Source organism: Myxocyprinus asiaticus, chromosome 33, assembly GCF_019703515.2.
Source record: "Myxocyprinus asiaticus isolate MX2 ecotype Aquarium Trade chromosome 33, UBuf_Myxa_2, whole genome shotgun sequence".
NCBI lineage: Eukaryota > Metazoa > Chordata > Actinopteri > Cypriniformes > Catostomidae > Myxocyprinus > Myxocyprinus asiaticus.
Window position 1 is genome coordinate 8,410,923 of NC_059376.1, and position 22,747 is coordinate 8,433,669.

The 22,747-nt window shown below is 39.8% G+C and overlaps 1 protein-coding gene across 6 annotated transcripts in view; it reads right to left on the minus strand.

Moving 5' to 3' along the window:
• The window catches only part of LOC127424666 (AP2-associated protein kinase 1-like), a 93,545-nt gene that overhangs the window by 29,599 nt on the left and 41,199 nt on the right, over positions 1–22,747 (minus strand). For all 6 annotated transcript variants that reach the window (XM_051670031.1, XM_051670030.1, XM_051670028.1 and 3 more), the window contains exons 9-14: positions 21,621–21,700; positions 21,283–21,440; positions 14,340–14,518; positions 10,479–10,672; positions 9,973–10,151; positions 9,670–9,756 (exon numbers count right to left, since the gene is read on the minus strand). In XM_051670031.1, the coding sequence (XP_051525991.1) occupies positions 9,670–9,756; positions 9,973–10,151; positions 10,479–10,672; positions 14,340–14,518; positions 21,283–21,440; positions 21,621–21,700 (877 nt within the window). The remainder of the gene's footprint in view (positions 1–9,669; positions 9,757–9,972; positions 10,152–10,478; positions 10,673–14,339; positions 14,519–21,282; positions 21,441–21,620; positions 21,701–22,747) is intronic.

Genomic DNA, 22,747 nt, shown 5'->3' on the forward strand with positions numbered 1-22,747 from the left:
GGGGGCCTGGGTAGCTCAGCGAGTATTGACCCTGACTACCACCCCTGAAGTCGCGAGTTCGAATCCAGGGTGTGCTGAGTGACTACAGCCAGGTCTCCTAAGAAACCAAAATGGCTCAGTTGCTAGGGAAGGTAGAATCACACGGGGTAACCTCCTCTTGGTCGCAATTAGTGGTTCTCGTTCTCAGTGGGGTGCATGGTAAGTTGTGCATGGATTGCGGAGAGTAGCATGAGCCTCCACATGCTGTGAGTCTCCGCGGTGTCATGCACAACATGCCACGTGATAATTGGCGGTCTCAGAAATGGAGGCAACTGAGACTTGTTCTCCGCCACCCAGATTGAGGTGAGTAACCGTGCCACCACGAGGACCTACTAAGTAGTGGGAATTGGGCATTCCAGATTGGGAGAAAAGGGGATAAAAAATAAATAAAAATGGTTCCAGCGAGGCACTTACAATGGAAGTGAATGGGGGTCAATTTTTTAACGTTAAAATAATGCTGTTTCTAAAGTATAGCCACAAGACATAAAGGATATGCGTGTAAACATGATTTTAGTGTGATAAAATCACTTACTAACCTTTTCTGTATAAAGTTACAGTGCATCCAATTTTACAACTTCGTTACCATAATGATGTAATGTCAACAAACCCTAAAACACTAAAATGTCTGTAAAAATTAAAATTTAAACTACTTTACAGCTCAAATAATACATGAGTTTTAACAGAAGATTTAATGTAAGTGTTTTTATAAAATAATAAGCTTCACATTTCTGCCTTTAAACCCTCCAAAAATTGGCCCCATTCACTTCCATTGTAAGTGCCTCACTGTAACCTCGATTTTTGCTTTTTTTTTAAAGAAAAGGAGGGACGAGTCTAAATAATTTTTGTGTATTCAACACTATGCCACAAATGCTGTTGATTGAGCTGAACTTGTATTGAACCCAGAACATTCCTTTTAAATTCTTGTAATCAGATTTCAGTTACTGATTTTCAATTAAGATTGGACTGAAAAGCCCAACAAAATGCTATTAAAAAAACCATGAGATAGATTAAAGAAAAAAGAGTGTGCAGTACAAAAAAAAAAAAAAAAGGTTGCAGCCTTTATTAGTATTAGCTTGAACTCAGTTTCCATAATCCAGGTGTTAAAATCAGCAAAATCCCATTCATGTTTAACAGGCAGCCTTGCTGTGATCTAACTGTGGCGTCAAGTATTTTAAAGTCAACGTGAAATGGCATTTGCAACTCATTTTACTTCTGTTTTTAGAGTGCAACAGAACATTCAATTAGGAAAAATGAAACGTGGAGTGGGACCATCTGGAATTGATCATAAGGCCTCTGCGTTAGGCATATGCTCCGAAAAAAAAAAAAAAGGTGCCTAGCGACGTGTATTTAACCCGGACGTCGGATGCATGACAAAGAAGGAGGAAGCAACAACAACAACAACAAATGTGTGCGTTTCATATAGAAGTTATCATCCGTATGCCCTATTCCCTTTGCAGACTTTATCATCCACTTTGAGAGCTTTGGAGGGCTGAAAGGTGTGGGGCTCAAAAATTATGTTTACTCTGAACTCACCTTTTAAGTAATTATTATTGGAAATTCTGTTTGAAGCGATTTTATGCCGTGGCTATTATGATTGTTCTCCCTTCCCCTTTGCAAATGTCTTTCTTTAAAAAAACAAAAAAAACAACGATAACATTTTTTTCATGATTTACGTGGACTATTTTCACAAATTCCTTCATAAAACACAATAAAAGAGGGTAACAAATGCATACTATGGCCAAGGTTAGCAGCTAGCGTTAGCATAAGTGCCATGAATGCAGTAGGTACACATTACAAATCACACATAATCTACTGCATACAGTATATCTTACTTTCAGTTATCATTGAGTGGTTGTAACGGCTTCTTTTACTAATCTCATGTGGATTCCATTCATAGAATGAGGCAGAAAGCATGATTTTTTTTTGAGTATGCAACCTGAAGCAAATGCTAGCTACAGATCCAGAGCAGTTTCAAGTATTCAGACAACAAATCTATTAAATCCCAGTGATCGCTAGGAAAATATAGTCAAACCATATATTTTCTTAATAGTCTATTTATTCACGACATCTCTGATCAATCTAAATCAGGGGTGGGCATCGGGCTTACATTGTACATGGGGGGCCACATTGTCCTCCTTTTGAGATACAATGTTCCGCATTGATTGGTTGTTGTATCTTTTAAGCCCAGAAATAACTGTGTTCTCATTCTAATTTATGATGCACAATTGTCTGAAGTGTATATGTGACTGATGAGACTATTCTGCAATTACCTGAAGTATTACTCTACAAATGTAGATACCTTTCTTTCAGGCATTAGAAAATATTTATAAAGGCTGAATATAATTATAATTTTTACCGTCTCTTGTTCCTTGGTAATTTATTATACAAAGCACACTCTCTACATCAGGGTTGGTATTATTACAAATAAAATAATGATAGAAAATGATATAAAGATTCTGAAGGCTTATTTTAATGCAAAGCATTACTTATTTTATTCTCAAAACATGACCTGTTTACGAGCTAAATGGGTCATGATGCAGGTCTCGCCAGTGCTTTGACTGCCAATGGTTTGACTTCCCATCACACAACTGAATAAAACAGGCTGCGTGACTACGATGAATGTTCACTGCATGAGTTAGATTTGCATACGAGGGGCTTCAACATTACTAAATTACACAGATAAAATACACGTTCCTCTCTCGCTTGCTTTTACTCGCGTCAATGATTACCCCTCAGTGTGCCAGTAATGCCGAGATCTGTGTTTCGATATTATTGAAGTTGATCACTGAGAAGACTTACACTCACTGAGAACTTTATTAGGAAAACTATACTAATACTGGGTATGGCCTCCCATTGCTCTCAAAACAGCCTCAATTCTTCGTGGCATGGATTCCACAAGATGTTGAAAACATTCCTTTGAGATTCTGGTCCATGTTGACATGACTGCATCACACAATTTCTGCAGATTTGTCAGCTGCACATTCATGCTGCGAATCTCCCATTCTACCACATTCCAAAGGTGTTCTAATGGATTCAGATCCGGTGACAGGGAAGGCCACTGAAGAACAGTGAACATTATCATGTTCATGAAACCAGTTTGAGACAACTTTTGCTTTGTGACATGATGCATTATCATGCTGGAAGTAGCCATTAGAAGATGGGTAAATTGTGGCCATGAAGGGATGCACATGGTCAACATCAATACTCAAATAGGCTGTGGCATTCAAGCGATGATTGATTGGTATTAACGGGCCCAAAGTGTGCCACACAATTACACAACCACCACCAGCCTGGACTGTTGACACAAGGCAGGTTGGGCCCATGGATTCAAGCTGTTGGCGCCAAATTTTGACCCTACCATCTGTGTGCCTCAGCAGAAATCGAGATTCATCAGACCGGGCCACGTTTTTCCAGTCTTCAACTGTCCAGTTTTGATGAGCCTGTGCCCACTGCAGCCTCAGCTTTCTGTTCTTGTCTGACAGAAGTGGAACCCCACATCTTCTGCTGTTGTAGCCCATGCGCCTCAGGGTTCGACATGTTGTGAATTCTGAGATGCTATTCTGAACCAGTCTGGCCATTTTCCGTTGACCTCTCTCATCAACAAGGCATTTCCGTCTGCAGAACTGCTGCTCACTGGATGTTTTTTTGTTTTTGGCACCATTCTGAATCAACGCTAGAGACTGTTGTGCATGAAAATCCACGTTGTGTGTGAAAATCCCAGGAGATCAGCAGTTACAGAAATACTCAAACCAGCCATCTGGCACCAACAATCATGCCACGGTCGAAATCACTGAGATCAAATTTTTCCTCATTCTGATGGTTGATGTGAACATTAACTGAAGCTCCTGACCCATATCTGCATGATTTTATGTATTGCACTGCTGCCATACAATTGGCTGATTAGATAATCACATGAATATGTAGGTGTACAGGTGTTCCTAATAAAGTGCTCAGTGAGTGTATTTGCACCAAACAGCAAAAGCGGAATATCGCACTACAGATTACTACGCTTTTTCGAAGTGGAGAGAGAGAGAGCGCACTTGCATGCATTGTTGCCAGATTGGACAAATGAAGTATAACATTAGGTGGAATATTTCCGATTGGGGGTTTGCATCTCTTATTATCTGGCAACACTTAGCATGTTTAAAGCTCGTGGAGGCGTGTTAGGTCCCAATGCAATATTATTGAAATATCCAATTAAATGAGCTGCGTAAAGAATGTAAGAAATGTACGTGGCTGCAAAGTTTTCCATGTTGCTGTGACTGTTGTGGTTCTCGCAGTAACTGACTTCTTCGACCTTCTACTATGCTTTTGCGTAAAAGTTCAACTGGAAAATGTCTTCGTCACCTCCTCAGCTGATGTCCTTTCTTCACCTATTTGATTGCGCATAGTGCCATGTATACTTTGACAGAGAAATGAAAACTGTTATTCGACAGCGCAAAAACTTTGTGAGAGAACGCAAAAAAAAACTACTGCAAGGGATCGCAAAACTTTTTTGAAAGAAAGCAAAACTATTCCAGAAAATAAATTCCCTCCCTGTCCTCTAAGGGGCTCCGTAGACATCCAATCGAGACCGTGACAAATGCAAACCCATTATACATTTTATTTAATTTTGTTAGACAGACTATCTTCACATCTCAGGCTTAGGGTTGTAACTCGAACGGAAGAAGGGGAAGGAACCCGTCTATGAGACAAGCTATTAGTTTCTGTGGTAGTCACTTACTGCAGTAACAAACCAGCAAACAGTTGCAATAGTGCAGTTGTCAAGGTTTCATTAAATATGAAAGATCCAGATACATGCAGATCAATCGAGAATTAAACTCTCTGTCAGCGTGCAACAAATTTTTACTCACAGTCTTTGCGACTGAAAGGAGGTCTTTAGGGTCAGGGTTTGGTGCGAGGAGGTGGGGGGTGCTCAGGTCACAGAACAGCAGAACGCATGCTTTCCCCCTTTTGCTAAGGTAGAAATCAAACCATCAACCTTTAAACATGAATTAACACAAGTTCTTCTAGTCTTACTGACTATGCAACTTGAGCAATCAGTGATGCTTGCCTTAACAAACACCACTAACTATTGTGTGACAAAGTGTGTCAGGGTGTGTGTATAGATCTCCACAGAGCTAGAGTACACACAAGGGCCAATATTACGACCTTGCATCCGGCTGCTCTCAAAAGGTTTACCTGTGCCTTAAAAATACCTGGCATCATCTGGCATGTGTCATCAGATTCAGAGGATTAGCAGACTGCATTTACGTAAGAACCGTGAGTGTTTAACTACTCTCTGAGCTTTCTGCTGAGAGTGGTCACAAAACAAAAGCATGCATCTCTTTTAAACACAAAACACATAAAAAATCATTTAAAATAGAGAAAGACATTTCCAGGAAACTGACTGTATTATATGTTCAATGTTATACAGTGTAGCAGAATACACTGTCTTTATATTGAAAGATGATGTGTGTAAATTGTATATGCAAAGACAACTATATGTAAGCCATTCAAAGGTTGATTCCCACAAAAAGTATAACCACTGTGGCTCTATGTGTGAGTTTGGGGTGGGATTTATCTGTTTGTCTTAGCACCTAAAACTTCAGTTAACTTTTAAAAGGTCGTTGGCAATTCAACCTTGGGATACCAAATGGTCGATAACGATGTCAGCGTTTACTGCATGAAGACCCAAATCTGCAAATAGTGAAATGTGATTACCGACGCAGGTGTTTGTCCATGCTGTTTCCAAGAAACCAGGTGGACATGAACGTAAGGCTGTCTGTATTTCTTTTTATATAGTGAAAGGTAAGAATCAGCACGAGGCTGCCAGCGGGTCAGATGCACATGTCACTTTATTTCCAGAAGTCTTGTGGAGACCGAACACATTTGCTGCTTAACGTCATTCAAAAGACTACCTTGTTCAAAGTTTAAAAGTGGAAAAATAAAGTTTTCCAAAAGTATGGAAATGTCATATAGAGTGTACTGAATAATTACAAACTTAACATTTTAAATAGGGCAGATGGACACAAAAACATCATAACTATTTCCAAACAAATGTTGGAACCCACTTTATTGCAGGTGTCTTTAACTACTATGTACTTAATCATTTGATGCCATGTACATACATGTTGTTGCATTATACTTACATTTAAAGTACCTGCATTTAATTACATCTGTAGTTACACTGTTAACTTTAACCCTAACCCCTAACCCTAATCCTAACCCTACCTGTACCTTAACCCTTAGTAGCAGCCAATGAGAATATTGTGAGAATTTTGCAGAAAAACCTGTAGTTACACAATAAATACACTGGGCCTGTTCCAAAACCTAGTGAGCTTGCTCCAGAGGTGGCTTTTTAAGACATCATAGGCACAATCCCGATGCAAAGGCTGTTCCAAAAGATAGGTATCTTAATTATGCTGCCTCCTAAGACATTTCGTTTTGGCCAAATTCTAAGGTAGCAGCGTATGTATTCTTCCCTGGGTAGATGATCGCAGCCTATGTAGAGCGTTCCAAATCGCTCTCTTATGAGGTTAGTTAGGATGCTGCCATAGAAGACAGCTGCCTATGTAGGCATGAGACAGTGAGGCAGCTCGCTAAGTTTTGGAACAGACCCATTGTATTGTATGTTGGTTTAAGACACCTAATATACAGCAAAGTGGGACCAAATGTTGTAATGCAGTATTGAAAGTAAAGGGGAAAAGTAAACCCCAAAAATGAAAATTCTTTCATCATTTACTCAACCACAATGGAGATGTTTTGTAATGCTGATGTTGCTCTTTTCAATACAATTAATTGTCCCCCCCATATATCCCCTCGTGTTCTCTGTCCTGTGCTGGATTCTTCCTCTTGTTTTTCTCTTAGTCGGTCATGTTTGTCCCTGTTGGTTTTGTTTCTCCGTTTATTTGCAAGTTGATCTTTTTGTTCTTCTTCGGTTTTGCCCTCCCATGGGTGTTTTTGTTTCCAGCCCTGTTTGGCTGAAGTCTAGGCCATTTGCACTCTTGTTTTTGCCCAGTTTTATGTTTTTTGTACTTTTTCCCTTTTAATAGATAGTTTTTTTGTTTTGTTTGTTTAAGACTGTCTGACTTGCGTGCTGAGTGACTCCAGCCAGGTCTCCTAAGCAACCAAATTGGCCCGGTTGCTAGGGAGGGTAGAGTCACATGGGGTAACCTCCTTGTGGTCGCTATAATGTGGTTTGTTCTCAGTGGGGCGCATGGTGAATTGAGCGTGGTTGCCGCGTGATGGCGTGAAGCCTCCAAACGCGCTGTCTCCGTGGCAACGCGCTCAACAAGCCACGTGATAAGATGCGTGGGTTGACTGTCTCAGACGCGGAGGCAACTGGGATTCGTCCTCCGCCACCCAGACTGAGGCGAATCACTATGCGACCACGAGGACTTAGAGCGCATTGGGAACTGGGCATTCCAAATTGGGAGAAAAAGGGGAAAAATCCCCCCCCCCCCCCCCCAAAAAAAAAAAAGACTGTCTGACTTGGGTTTTCTGAACGTATCCTGACAACAGATGCTGTTGAGCTGCTGAAAATGACAAAAAGCTCCATATGAAGGCCATACAACTTGTGTGCAATATTCCAATTCTTCTGAAGCCATATGCTAGCTTTGTGAGAGGAACAGAACAAACTGCCGTAAAACTCTGCATTAAAAAAGGTGTTATTTTCCAAAAAATGTCATTTGTCAATCATTTGTCTTCACATATATTGAAATTCAGACCAGGATATTTGCTTCAATTTACAGTAGGTCAAATGTCTTTTTTTTTTTTTTGTATCTCATAACTGGACACAATGAGGGAAGACTTTCAGTAAATAATGACTTAAATTTGGGTCTGTTTGTCACGATCAATCAATCAATCAATCAATCAATCAATGTTTATTTATATAGCACATTTAAAAACAACCGAGGTTGACCAAAGTGCTGCACAATATATAAAAAGACAACAATCAAGACATGTAATAACAATAAATAATAAACTTACAAAGATAAAAAAGAAAAGTGGTCAACGAATGTTAAAAGCCAAGGAAAATAGATACGTTTTAAGTTTAGTTTTAAAAGCCGAGATAGTTGAGGCAGTTCTAATATGTGCCGGAAGAGTGTTCCATAGCTTAGGTCCAACAACAGCAAAGGCACGATCACCACTATTTTTAAGTTTAGACCTGGGAACACAAAGCAATTCAGATTCACCAGATCTAAGAGATCTCGATGAAGCGTACGGGTGCAGCAAGTCGGATAAGTACTGTGGCGCCTGATTATGGAGAGATTTACATATAAACAATACAATTTTAAAATCAATTCTAAATTTAACAGGAAGCCAGTGCAATGAAATCAAGAGCGGTGTGATGTGCTCAAATTTGCGTTTCCCCTTAAGGAGCCTAGCCGCAGCATTTTGAACAAGCTGAAGGCATGAAATAAGACGAATGAGTGGCACCAATGTAAAGCAAGTTACAGTAATCCAGGCAAGAATTAACAAAAGCATGGATCACTGTTTCAAACTTGCTTAATGACAAGAATGGCTTAACCTTAGTTAACAAACGAAGATGATAAAAACATGATTTTACCACAGCGCTTATCTGCTTATCAAATTTAAGTCTGCTGTCAAACAGAACACCCAAGTTCCTAGCGCACACGGTCCTATAAGGTGAGAGAGAGTCTAGGTCAAAATCACCTGCACTGTTGTTATTCGAGCCAAACAGGATGATTTCAGTTTTACTCTCGTTCAGCTTCAAAGTTATTCTTAACCATAATTTGAGTTCATCTAAACAGTCTAATATGGGCTGTAAGGCATGTTTGTTGTCACGCTTTAAAGGGAGAAAAATGTGGGTGTTGTCAGCATAGAGATGAAAGGACACTCCGTATCTGTTAAAAACGGAGCCCAGAGGAAGCATATACAGAGAAAACAATACATGGCCAAGAATTGAGCCCTGTGGAACACCACAACTTAGATGAAAATCAGAGGGAGAATGATATCCAAGATGGACATCAAACCTCCTATTAGTTAGGTATGAACGAAACCACTGTAACACTGTGCCCCGAAGGCCCACGCATGACTCCAGTCGAGATAGAAGAATATTGTGATCAACCAAATCAAAGGTGGAGCTAAGATCTAACAGGACCAGAGCCATAGATTACCCACAATCAGTGGTTAGTAAGATGTCATTCGAAACTCGTAAGAGAGCAGATTCGGTACTGTGATGAGCTTTAAAACCAGTGTGGAATATTTCATGAAAAGAGTTATCAGACAAAAAGACTGTAGTTGAATTAATACCACTTTCTCCAAGATTTTAGAAACAAAAGGTAAGTTGGAGATAGGTCACACAATGCTATCTTATGGCTTCAGAAGACTTGGAATATAGTGCATGAGAACTAAGAACTACTTCTATGGTGCTTTTACGGGATTTTCAAATTTTCGGAGCTTGACAGCCCGTGATCACTATATGCATTGTACTGAAAAGAGCAGTGTGAAAATGACTGTATCTCCGTTTTGACTACATGGAAGAAAGAAAGTCATAAGGGTTTGGAATGGGATTTTAGGGTGAACTATCCCTTAAAACATCAACAGACTCTCAGCAAGCAATGGGAGACTGGGAGAGACATAGAGCAAGACAGAATGAGAAACAGCAAGATAAATAGATTATACCTGGTCCCTGGAGAAAGCCTTTATTGGAAGATACAGGCTGAAACCCAGAAATCAGATTTTCAGGACAGGAAATTTCTGCTGTTTTAGCTGTCAACACACACACACACACACACACACACACACACACACACACAAACACACACAAGTTACTGCAGTTTCTAAGATGAGGCTTCTTTTTGTATAAAATGTGCTGAGTAACTAAAACAAACATTGTAATATAGTATATCTAATACAGTAAAATACAGAAATACTGTAAACATCTACTTGTAAGATTTGGCTCCATATAAAAACATTTGGTTTTACCATCAAGTTTAGCAAAGTCTTTGTTGAGTAGCTCTTCAGCTGTGAGTTTAGAGAAATTATCGTCGCCAAAGGGGTTCCAGGATGCTGCGGATCCAGCCGAGGAGCCTGGAGCATCCCCTGACTGATAAACACTCTGCTGTGATGAGCGTGGAGAACCAGAGGGAGTTGTGCTAGCTGACCTACAGCAGACACAAAAACAATACAAACTTCAACGCTGTTCTAATCATGCCAAGAGTTCATAGGCTGGGTCCTAAAGGTGCCATATTCTACATCTTTTGCATTTAATTATTCCTCCCTGAAGTCCACTTACAATGCTAGTGTGCTAAGATGTAATGCACCAAACAATTTAGTTTAACATGACCATTTTCCACCCTCTCTTTGACCCTTAGAATAAAACAGGCCATTATTGTTACTGTCCCTTTAAGAAGTTCTATGTGTAAATGACCTCTGTTATGATTGGCTAAGCTCTGCATATAAATGATAGATTAGTTGTCTTGTAGATTTACTTTGACTTGTTCAGGCTGGCCTCGGCTGCGGCGGCTTGAAGCAGTTGAGTGGACTTGCTTACAGGAACTCCAAATATGGTGCTGTGTGTGACATCACTCAGAATTCGTCTGTGCCCTCCCTTTGGGGCATTCTTAGGAGAAGAGGGAGGAGTCAAAGAGCCTACTTTATGCACCCCACGACTCAGAGAGACAGACTTTACGGAAAGAAAAGAATAAAGATAGAACAATATTAAAGACTACAAAAGCTGAAGGATCCTAATTTTAACAATGAACTTCTACAATTACAGGAGAGAATGAAGATGAGATGTTAGGGGGTGTTCACACAGGAGGCGTTCTTGCATCTGTCTGTGCTATTTTTATTGTTTGTCTAAGTAAATGTGCTAGATGAACATCTTTGATAGTTGCAACATAACTGTTTTTTAGCATTTCACGCCACGAGCAACAGTTTTTTAAGATGCAGTGTCAAGTTAAAAGATGTTCAGTAATGAAAACTCTTTCATGACTGATTTTTCAAGAATTATAATTGGTATGACAATATCTGCTCACGCTGCTGCAGAGCAAACACTTGACAGCTAAGAACATACACAGACATGCTGCTGCTGCACAATTAAACATACATACAATCCCCCTGAAGCAAATATAGACAGGTGATGCTGGGGAGGAGGAGGGTAACAGAGACAAAGCTCTCATAGCGTGCTGCAGTGAGACCGGCTTACCAGCAAACAACTGAGGCAATTTAAATGCTAGAAAAAAAGTATGCAAGTTGATTGGCAAGAGATTACACCTCAAAGTACCTATCAGTATGCGTCATATAAAGTTTCATGACTGAACATAAAATCATTTAGATTAAAAAAAATTGAACTTCTAAATTCTGTTTTATTTCGCTGTGCTACATGTAAGCTAATTTTGAATGCAAGAATGTTTTCTATGTGAACAGCCTCTTAGTCTTTAAAAGCTGAAGACAGAACTTTAGATGTAGACAAATCTGTTCTTATTTTTTTTTAAAAGATGAGCATTATGTCTGTGAAATGAGAAAATACCTAAAACCTCCTCTTTGAACTGTTCAGTGTCTGTTCTTAGATGAATAGGACATTTACATTCATTTTAATGTAAAAAAAAAAAAAAAAAAAGAAAGAAAAATATCGCTTCACTTCCACTTGCATTGTACATGGGTAGTTGACAAAATGCAACATGCTATACTGCATCTAAAAGTATTTTAAATAGCATTCAGCTAATTATTTTATAAGTGTGCCTTATTATGCCTATTATTATGTATGACCACCCATTAATTGGAATTTTTACATGGAATATTTTGGTAACACTTTAGTTTAGGGAACATAAATTAGACAGTAATTCATGACTAATAACTACACTTGTAAGTGGCTAGTTATGGACTTGTTTGGCATTATAAAGTATTTATTAAGCCTTTATTGGCTGATTTCTTTCTCTTGCTTTATAGCTCCTTTATATTTGCTTTTGTCATAACAATTAATTTCTTAGTTAAAAACAAACAAATCAATAGCTAGTATGATGCAAAATACATCCAGGTTTTCAGTACTCTGTGTGAATGTGTGGCGTATAAGAATGAAATACATGTAGAATGCATACAGTATATCAACAAAGCAGGGAAGGTTAGGTTTAGGGGTAGGGGCTGGTGTAGGGTGTCTGTGGGACTCTAAATAAACACAATAAACATGCTGCAGTGATGCCCCTTATACTGATACCCTTATATTTGCCCTTATTGCAAAGAAAATGTTTTTTGTTGCTAATTACAAAAAGTATTAAAAGTCTCAGCCTTCTATATTTATTTTATACTTATAAGTTGCACATTCACATAGTGTAATGAGAACCTATAAAGGATGTATATTGCACCTCACTAGCTATTAGTTTATTTTGTTTTTACCTAATAAGTTCATTGTTAGGAAAAAACACATGTAAAGGGTAAGAAATCAACGAACAAAGGCCTAAAAAATACCTTATAATTCCAAACAAGTCCATAACTAGTCCCTTACAAGTCCAATTATTAATCACTAATTACAGTCTAATTTCTGATCCTTAACAAAAGTTACCAATATTTTTAACTACATGGAATATTTGTACTTTAAAAAATTCATCTGTCACCCAAGGCAAAAATGTGATTAAAAACGGTGAAAAACTTAAAAGAAATGGTGACCAGCACCTAAATATACACTTTCCTTTATACTTTCAAATACGTTTAACCTAAAATACTGACGTTAAAAATCTTGATATAAAAAAAGTCCAAGGACATGTTATGCATTAACTACTACCTGCATCACCTTGCAGTAGGTGTACTAAATAATTTCTTCACAAGGTAAATCTTTAAAAATGAACAGAAAAATAGAATGGAAAAAAATGTTTACAACCATTAAAATAATCCCTTATAAGCAAGTTTCATGCCTAAATCATAATTTATGCAAGTATATAAACACAAACACTTGTAGCTACACAAGCAAGTTGTTGCAATCTGAAATGTGTCAGACCGCAATTTAACACAGCGCCAATTCACATTGCATCCTCTATGTTGCTGCAAAGGGCGCCATACCATACATTAGTGTAAATGATCTTCTTTTTGTCATATGTTCAATGGCCAAGCCTTCACGTACTTGCGTAAAGTATGTTTCTGGCTTTAAGGTGCATGGCAAACCAACAAGAAGAGGATAGTAGTTATAGAAAGCCAACAGAATCACTACAAAGATAGTTCTATCAGAGCAGACGCAGATGGTGGAGGGTTACCGTCTGCTCTAGGTCCACTTCAGGGTCAGCGGACGGAAGGGGTGCTGCTGAGGTGGTTTTAGGTGGAGGAGGGGTGGAAGCATGTGGTGTAGGGGGTGGAGGTGCCATAGCTTTGGCTTTAGGTTGGACAGGCACAGGCCCAGACCGGGACACAGAGATATCGCCATCTACACTGTTTGTCTGTGAGTATGGTGCAGGCAGGGCAGGGGCTGTAACTTTTGTAGGTTTTGTCTGTGCAGTTGCTGATAAAGTTGCGTGACCTGCCTGGCGGTTGGTGTGAGGGTGGAGTGTGGGTGGAGGGGGTGCCCTATTCTTAGGTTTGGAGGGCGTGGTAACAGGGGTGGAGGAAGATGCAACCATTTGTGCAGGTAAATTGCAGGTCTGCGTTGATTGAGGCTGCTAAAATAGGGAAGTAGGCGCACCAATTGACATAAAATTATGTAAAGAAACATTTTTGCAATTATAACAAATGATAAAGTCAACATGAAACAGCATTCAGAAGCCATTTTACTTCCATAATGTGACATGTTTTAGTGAAACAAGTGTAAAACTTGTCAACAAAATTACAGATGAAAATGATTGTTGACAAGGGGTTTTTTGGTTTCATCAATGGTAACGAAAGATGCATCATGACGATATTTAAACGATTTTAATTAAAAATACTAAAATAAATTACTGCAAGATATTAACAGTAAATTTTTCTAAATATTTAAATATTTGATTGACAATATTTAACAGTAAAAAAGAAAACAAAAATGAAATAAACTATTAACAAGATTTTAGAAAGCATACAGCTGTAGCCTAAAACATTGTCCAAATGGCTATTTGGCTATTAGTTAACATTAACAAAGGCTGCTTGGCCTTTGTGACATCAGCCGAAAAGGAAAGTCATTTTAGAGGTGGAGCAAATTATTACATGTTGATGACAGATTCAAGAGACAAGATTATGAAGTGCACAGTAAGAAAAGGAATATATATATATATATATATATATATATATGTATACATACAGTATATTAAGAAAGTGAAAAAGTCAATTTTGATTTCATGTTGCCTTCAAAGGATGAAAAAATATGTAATTGACAGAGTATTGTGTGTAGGAGTTACCTGTTGTTGAGCAGTAAAGAAAGCTGCAGGTTGCTGTTGCACATAAAGTTGTCCATGCTGGGGTGTGGTCTGAGATGGAGAGGGAGTGGCCTGTATTGGATTGGGAATGGCTTGTTGCTGAGCGACAGGAATCTGTTGAAGCTGAGGGTTCTGTGATTGGCCAGGAGCTATATTAACATCTGTGAGCCAATACAAAAAAAATATAAAAACACGAAATAACAAAACAAAATCCTACCATCACACACAGTGACAAAATTGCATGAGAAAGACAAGTCATTATATATTTTTTGTTTTTATCTCCCAAATGTTTTTCAAGACAGACAGACAGACAGATAAGGCAGAAAGAAAGAAAGAAGAAAAGAAAGAAATTAAGAAATACTAAAAACAAAGAAAGAAAGAAAGAGAGAGAGAGAAAAAGAAGAAACAAAGAAAAGAAAAAGAAAGAAACAGAAAAGAAAAAAGAAAAAGAAAAGAAACAAAAAGAATGATAAAAGAAATAAAGAAGAAAAGAAAAAGGAAAGAAAGAAAAGAAACAAGGAAACAAAAAAGAAAGAAAAAGACAAAAGAAAGATAGAGAAAGAAAGAGAATCAAACTAAATAAATTACACAACACATACATTTAGCAATAAGCAATAACTCCTCTCTCTTCCATATTGACAGCAATTGGCAGCGACAAAGCACCTGAAAGTAATTAATTTTCAAAGAGAGCAATTAAATTACTGGAAGTGTCAACGCCCCATAACCAGACGCAATAGTGACAAGTAACATGCAAAAAGACATTTTGTTCATTTCTTGGTTTCTGTTTCTCTTGTGATGTGCAGACTAGCCCTGCCCACAGTGAAATCCCACTCAACATAACTGCATATTAAACATCAAATATTTACTGTGTCCCATTTTCACTTTCAGTTAGGACAGAAAAATTTGTTAAGTCGTGCCTGGTTAGGCCACTGTCATTGTTAACAGCCAGACTATCTGTCCAGTATTTCTGGTGCTAAAATATTGCAGAAGAATAACAAGACGTCAGGTTATTCATTACCAATGAAATGTGCAGGCCTTTAACTGGCTTTGACATCAGACACAGGGAGTGAAATAACAGCTCAGTAAGATTTACAGTGTCAGGGGCTCAATAGCTGAGGTTCATTAGTGAGGTTTAAATGCTCTCTCACTAACGACATACTGAGTGAACCAGTGGGAATACTAGAGCTGTGTGTGTCAGCCAAAGACGCATGCAGGTCAAAACAGCGTGCGTAAAGTGTCATCAGGGGAAAGAGAGCAACAGAGATAAAAGAAAAAGGGCAATTCTGAGTGAGTTTGATTCATATTTTGATAGATCCTTCATCTTGTTAATGACATAATACAGTGAGGGAGTCACGTAACAACGCCAAGCGAGGATCAGACGTGTGAACGTCGAGCTCTGTGCACTTTGCTAGTTTTAATACCTTTTATGAAATAAACCAGTGAGATTCTATACACCCTGTTACATAACTGTTCTAGGAGGACAATATGTCAAAGAATTAAAAATCTTCGGGCTCTGGAGACATTAAAAGACACTTACATGCTCAAGCTGACACCTCTGAACAGGCTGCGGGCCTGAGAGTCGATTTGGTCGGAGAGATGCGGGAAATGCGGCGAGAGATGCTGAACATGTCGGCAATGCTGACGAATGTCGTTGCTGACTTGGAGGATCTTGCTGTGATACGTCGATCGATCACTGCCATGGAGGCGAAGTTTACCGATGTGGTCACAAGAGTGGGGGATGTCGAGAAACGGATCGATTATCTGGAGGGAATTATCTGAAAATCCACTAGCAACCAATCCGTCGGAATTGTTGGCGGAATAATGTCAGTATCGTGGGAATCCCAGAGGGAGTGGAGAGACCGGATATGGTGGAATTCCTGGATGTGCTCTTTCCGAGTCTGCTCAACATAGCAGGCTATAAGCTGGAAATCGAGGGAGCTCACAGGGTTCCGGCTCGGCGATCTGCGGAAGGAGCCAGGCCCCAATCAATTCTGGCCAAATTTCTCAGATCATCCAATAAATATCTTGTGTTACGTGAGGCGAGGAGTAAAGGAAGGCTTTCTTGGAAGAACCACAGCATTTTCTTGTTCCCAGACTTTGCGAACTCGACAAGAGAGAAAGTGATCGATTCAAGGAATGCAAGAAACGTTTACATCAACGGAAGGTCGCTTTTGCACTGATATTCCCGGGCAAATTGAGAATAGATGCTAAGGACGGATGTAAAACATTCACATGCCCACAGCAAGCGATGTCCTTCATAAAGTCAATGGAGTAGTAAGTCATCTTGTGGTACTCACGTTGCAGCCGAGTGAACCGGCTCACTGATCATATGCTTGACTGTTTGAAGATTCTGCGCGCTCTTTTTGTGCTGGTTCCGCCTAGCGACTGGAGTTTATTTTGTAGAGCAACACACCTTCGGGACAGTTTTGTGGATGAATCTACGGGCTCTATGTGCTTATACCGCCTATCGGCTGGAGTTTATTTTGTGGAGTATTTCTTGCAAAGTCATTGCAGTGAGTAAGTCATTTGCTTGCATTCATTTTGCAGCTGAGTGGACCGGCTCACTGAACATTCGCTTGACTGTTTGAAGAATCTGCGCGTACTTTTTATGCTGGTTGCGAGTTTATTTTGTAGAATAACACACCTTCAGGACAGTTTTATGGATGAAGCTATACGCTCTTTGTGTTTATTCTGCCTATTGGCTGGAGTTTGTTTTATAGATTATCATTTGCTGTCTCACAAAATGTGTATAGAAACACCAGACTTGAGCAATCCAATGGCAAGGTTGTCATGGGAGCTCTTGTGGGCGTGCATGGACTGTTTGAGTTTGGAGGGATGGACGCCAGTTGGCGCTGTCGTGCACAGGGTTAATGCGCATGTTATTCTTTTTTTCTGTTTTTTATTTTTATTTTATTTTTTTCTAGCAGATGTTCAGGGTTTGATTGTTGCACTAATGTTGGAATGTGGTCTTTATAATCTTGTCTTTGACACACAATCTATTTTTTCTTATATGTCAAAATGTCAAATGTTGATATGAGTGGATTGGCTCTCTCCACGTGGAATGTGAATGGGTTGGGGCACCCCATAAAAAGAAGGAAGGTTATTTCTCTTCTTAAGCATAAGAAATATGATATTGTGTTTCTTCAAGAAACGCACCTTTCTCCGCAGGAGGCTGAAAATTTTGGAAAGATATGGGGTGGGCATTTTTTTATAGTGCTGGCTCGAGTAAAAGCAGGGGAGTTATTACACTGATAAGTAAACATCTACAATTCAAATGTCTCAAACAGAGTAAAGATAAATTAGAGAGAGTCATTATTGTTTTAGCTACAATTCAGGGCCAAATTCTTATTTTGGCTAATATATATGCACCTAACGTTGATAATCAGGGCTTTTTTATAGATCTTGAAGGGATGTTGCAAACCACTGGCATCCCTCATGATATAATATTGGGAGGTGACTTTAATCTTTTGACGGACTCAGTCCTTGATCATAGTGAAGCAAAAGTGTGCAAGCCCCCTTGAGCAACAGTGACGCTTCACAGTATGTGTAAATATCTTGGTCTTACAGATATTTGGAGACTTTTGAACCCATCTGGTAGGGACTATACATTTTTTTCATCAGTTTATAAGATTTACTCTAGAATAGATTTTTTTTTTATATATATATATATATATCTAAGTCCCTCATTTCATCTGTTGTTGATTGCTCAATTGGAAACATTTTAGTCTCAGATCACGCCCTGGTGTGTTTAGAGGTGTTGCCACATATGAAAAAAAGGAAATCATATAGTTGGCGCTTTAATGTATCCCTCTTGCAAAGTCCTGAATTCCAACAAATGCTAAAGGCTAAAATCAATGTCTATATGGAGACCAACTGGTCCTCAGTATCCTCTGTGGGTGTGGCTTGCGAGGCACTTAAGGCGGTTCTAAATAGAGATATAATACTATTTTGTCGTGGAAGGTGGAGTTTTGGCTATTCAGGGAAAGACAGTCGTACTTTGAGTCAGGGGATAATGCAGGGAGGCTTTTGGCTAGATATATAAAGCAGAGAGAGTCTTTTTCTACCATTCCCTCAGTGAAATCTGCTAGTGGTGAAATATTTACCTCAGCCACTGATATTAACAATGCTTTTAAAGAATTCTATCTTGATCTTTATAGTTCCACGTCTTCGTCTACTAAAGAGGATATTAGAAACTTTGTGGAACCATTAGAACTTCCTAAACTGTCGGCTGAGCAAAAAATTCTCTTGATTTTAAGATAACCTTGGAGGAACTTGGAGAGGTAATTACAGTTAAATAATTTTTTCACATATCCCAGTTAAGCTGGGGTCAGAGCGCAGGGTCAGCCATGATACAGCGCCCCTGGAGCAGATAGGGACAAGGGCCTTGCTCAAGGGCCCAACAGTAGCATCTTGGCAGTGCTGGGGCTTGAACTCCCACCCTTCTGGTCAGTAACCCAGAGCCTTAATCGCTGAGCCACCACTGCCCCCTTGAGGCAGGTAAGGCAAAGCTCTGGGGCCAGACGGCTTTGCCGCTGAATTTTTCGGATATTATGCTACAGAACTGGCTCTGAAATTTATACGGAATCATTAAAGAATGGAAAGCTTCTGCCAACAATGACACAAGCCCGGATCAGTCTGATTCTTAAAAAAGGACAAAGATCCAAGCGAGTGTAAGAGCTAACATCCAATTTCCCTGATTAGCCAAAATTTTGAAAAATTTTGGCTAACTGATTAAGTCAAGTTATGACATCTCTTATACATATAGATCAGATGGGGTTTATTCAGGGCCGCAGCTCTTCTGATAACATTAGGAGTTTCATCAATATCATGTGGTCAGTGGTGAATGATCAGACTCAGTCACTGCCATCTCACTTGACGCCAGAAAGGTGTTTGATATGGTAGAATGGGATTATCTTTTTAAGATTTTGGAAATATATGGGTTCGGGAATACTTTTATTGGATGGATTAAGTTACTTTATAGACACCTGGTAGCAGTGGTACAAACAAATGGATTAATTTCAGTTTATTTTACTCTGGATAGGGGCACCCAGCAGGGATGCCCTCTTTCCCCATTATTGTTCTGTCTTGCCCTGGAACCATTAGCAGCTGCGATAAGAAAGGAGGAGGATTTTCCATGGGTGGTGGTAGGAGGTGTGGCGCATAAGCTTTTGCTTTAAACAGATGATATTTTATTATTCATCTCCGACCCCAATATATCTATGCCTTGCCTCCACAGAATTATTCATTCCTTTTCTAAGCTCTCAGGATTGGTCTAAATCCGAAGCTTTGGCTCTGACAGTGTACTGCCCAGTAACGGCTTTTCAGCCGGGCGCCTTCCAGTGGCCCAAAAATGGCATTAAGTATTTGGGCATTTTATTCCCAGCAAATTTGTCTGATTTAGTTAAGAGTTCATTTTGACCCTTTAATAAAAGGTTTTCGAGCGATGTGGGCAGGTGGGCTTCATTACATTTATCTATGATTGGGAAGGTTAATGTTATTAAAATGAATTGTATTCCAAAATTCAACTACCTGCTACAATCTCTCCCCTCTCTTATTTAAAGCAATTTGATAGTATAGTGAAGTCCTTCATTTGGAATGGTAAACGTCCCAGATTACACTTCAGTAAATTACATAGGCTGATTGACAAAGGTGGGCTAAGCCAACACAAGATTTTGTTTTATTATTATGCATTCGGTCTCAGACATTTGGCTCACTGGTCGCTTCCACCTGAGAGTGCCCCTCCCTGGTTTTGTATTGAACAGGAAGTTCTTGCCCCTATTTCGCCATTGCAAAGCCTTTCTATCAAACTAACCGGAGAAGTTCAGTTACATCCCGTTATCTCTCATTTGCACTCGGTATGGACAAAAGTGTCCAGAGTGTTTAATTCGGACATTTATTTAAATGTAGCCTCGAGCATATGGCTGAACCCAAAATTATGTATTAATAAGTCCCCTTTCTGCTGGACAGAGTGGGTTGAGAGGGAGGTTAATACGCTTGGTGACCTATATGAGAGTGGAGTGTTGGGGATCCTTTGAAAATATGGTTCAACATTTTGGGATTCCCAGATCTCAGTTCTTTAGGTATTTACAGCTGCACCACCTGCTCTGTACTATTTTTGGGAGTAGCATAATCCCCCCTAAAGCGGCAGATACTCTGGGAGAGGTGATTACTGCTTTTGGAAAAGGTCATGAGGCATCAGTGTATTACTCCCTGCTAATTCAGAGTCTGGGGACAGAGCTTCATCTTCTCTCAAGAGATTATGGGAGAAAGATCTAAACTTGGTATTGGAGGAGGAAGTGTGGGCTAGGATTCTAAAAAAACATCAAGTCTACATCTAGAGATGCAAGGGTGCGACTTATGCAATTTAAGATTTTACATAGATTCTATTGGACCCCCTCCAGCTTGTATAGGCTTGGTCTGAAAGACACACCCACCTGCTGACGATGCCAATCAGAAGATGGGGACACAACCCATGTTTTCTGGTGGTGTGTTAAGATCCAAGAATTTTGGTTGAGGGTTCAGAGTTTTATGTGTGATGTATTGGGCACTTAAATTTCATTTTGCCCCAGACTCTGTATTTTAGGCGATGGGGCGGTCATTAATATAGGGGATAAATGCATAAAAATCCTAGCCAGTGTTATGATCGGCAGACAGATTGTTCTTAGGAGATGGAAGGTGGCTGGAGCACCCTCATTTCAAGAGTGGTGCACAGAGATGGGGAGGGTGGCGGCATTCGAGGAAATGTTATGTAGAAGGCTAGGCAACTTAGAATCATTTTATAAAAAAATGGGGCAGCTGTCAGGGCTTTCGGGGAGGGGCAGTGGAGAGAGAAGTGTAGTTTTAAATGTGTGTGATTTTTATATATATATATAAAATATACAAGTCACTGGCGTTGTGAATGGTGCTTAACTTGATTAACACTCACTGATTGGCTGGGCAGGTCCTGTGGGCACACTGGCTCTTTTGCGAGGCGTAAGGGCTGGTTGTATGGGCAGGATGCCTGTAATTGGTTGAGCCTGGCCAGGTTTGGGTCGTTGCCGTGGCACTATTGAAGTCTCAGTCGTGGGGATTGGATCAGTGAGCCTGAATGAGAGGAAAGGGTGGAGTCAGAACAAAAGCACATGAATTGAGCGCAACACCCACTTTATAATACATTATATACGTATACACTTCTTTAGTTTTTATTTGCATCACATAATTTACAATCACTTCAAACATCTTTCACTGAGGTTCTTAGACTACACAGATAAATGAAAGACTGACCTGGCCTTGTTTTGACTCTTCTTGGCCACAGCTTCACTGGCTCTGATTGGCTCTGGGAGTTTGGCTGGAATGGCTAAATTCTAGTTGAATGTGATAATATTAGTAACATTATGTCTTTAATCTAAAAGTTGTATCAATGATAAACATAGAAATGCACTCATGCAGTGTTAACGGAATAGATCTGCAGAACACAAATTAAGATTTTTAGAAGAGTATCTCAGCTCTGTTGGTCCATTCAATGCAAGTGAATGGTCACCAGAACGTTGAAGCTCCAAAAAGCAAATAAATGCAGCATAAAAGTAATCCATATGATTCCAGTGGTTTAATCTATGTCTTCAGAAGTGACATGATAGGTGTGGGTGAGAACAAGATAAATATTTAAGTCATTTTTTACTATAAGTTCTCCTCCTTGCCCAGTAGGTGGTGATATGCACAAAGAATTCATACAATGATAAACCACAACATTAAAACCACTGACAGGTGAAGTGAATAACATTTATTATCTCGTTACAATGGCACCTGTCAAGGGGTGGGATATATTAGGCAGCAAGTGAACAGTCAGTTCTTGAATTTAATGTGTTGGAAGCAGGAAAGATGGTAGTAAGGATCTGAGCGACTTTGACAAGGGCCAAATTGTGATGGTTAGACGACTGGGGCATAGTGTCTCCAAAACGGCAGGTATTCTGGGGTGTTCCCAGTATGCAGTAGTTAGTACTTACCAAAAGTGGTCCAAGGAAGAAAAACCGGTAAACCGGCGACAGGGTCATGGACACCCAAGGCTCACTGATGCACGTGGGGAGCTAAGGCTAGCCCGTCTGGTCTGATCCCACAGAAGAGCTACTGTAGCACAAATTGCTGATAAACGGAATGCTGACCATAATAGAAAGGTGTCAGAACACACAGTGCATCGCAGCTTGCTGCGTATGGGGCTGCGCAGCCGCAAACCGGTCAGAGTGCCCATGCTGACCCCTGTCCACCGCCGAAAGCGCCTACAACGTGCACGTGAGCATCAGAACTGAACCATGGAGCAGTGGAAGAAGGTGGCCTGGTCTGATGAATCACGTTTTCTTTTAGATCATGTGGACGGCCGGGTGCATGTGCGTCGTTTACCTGGGGGAAAAGATGGC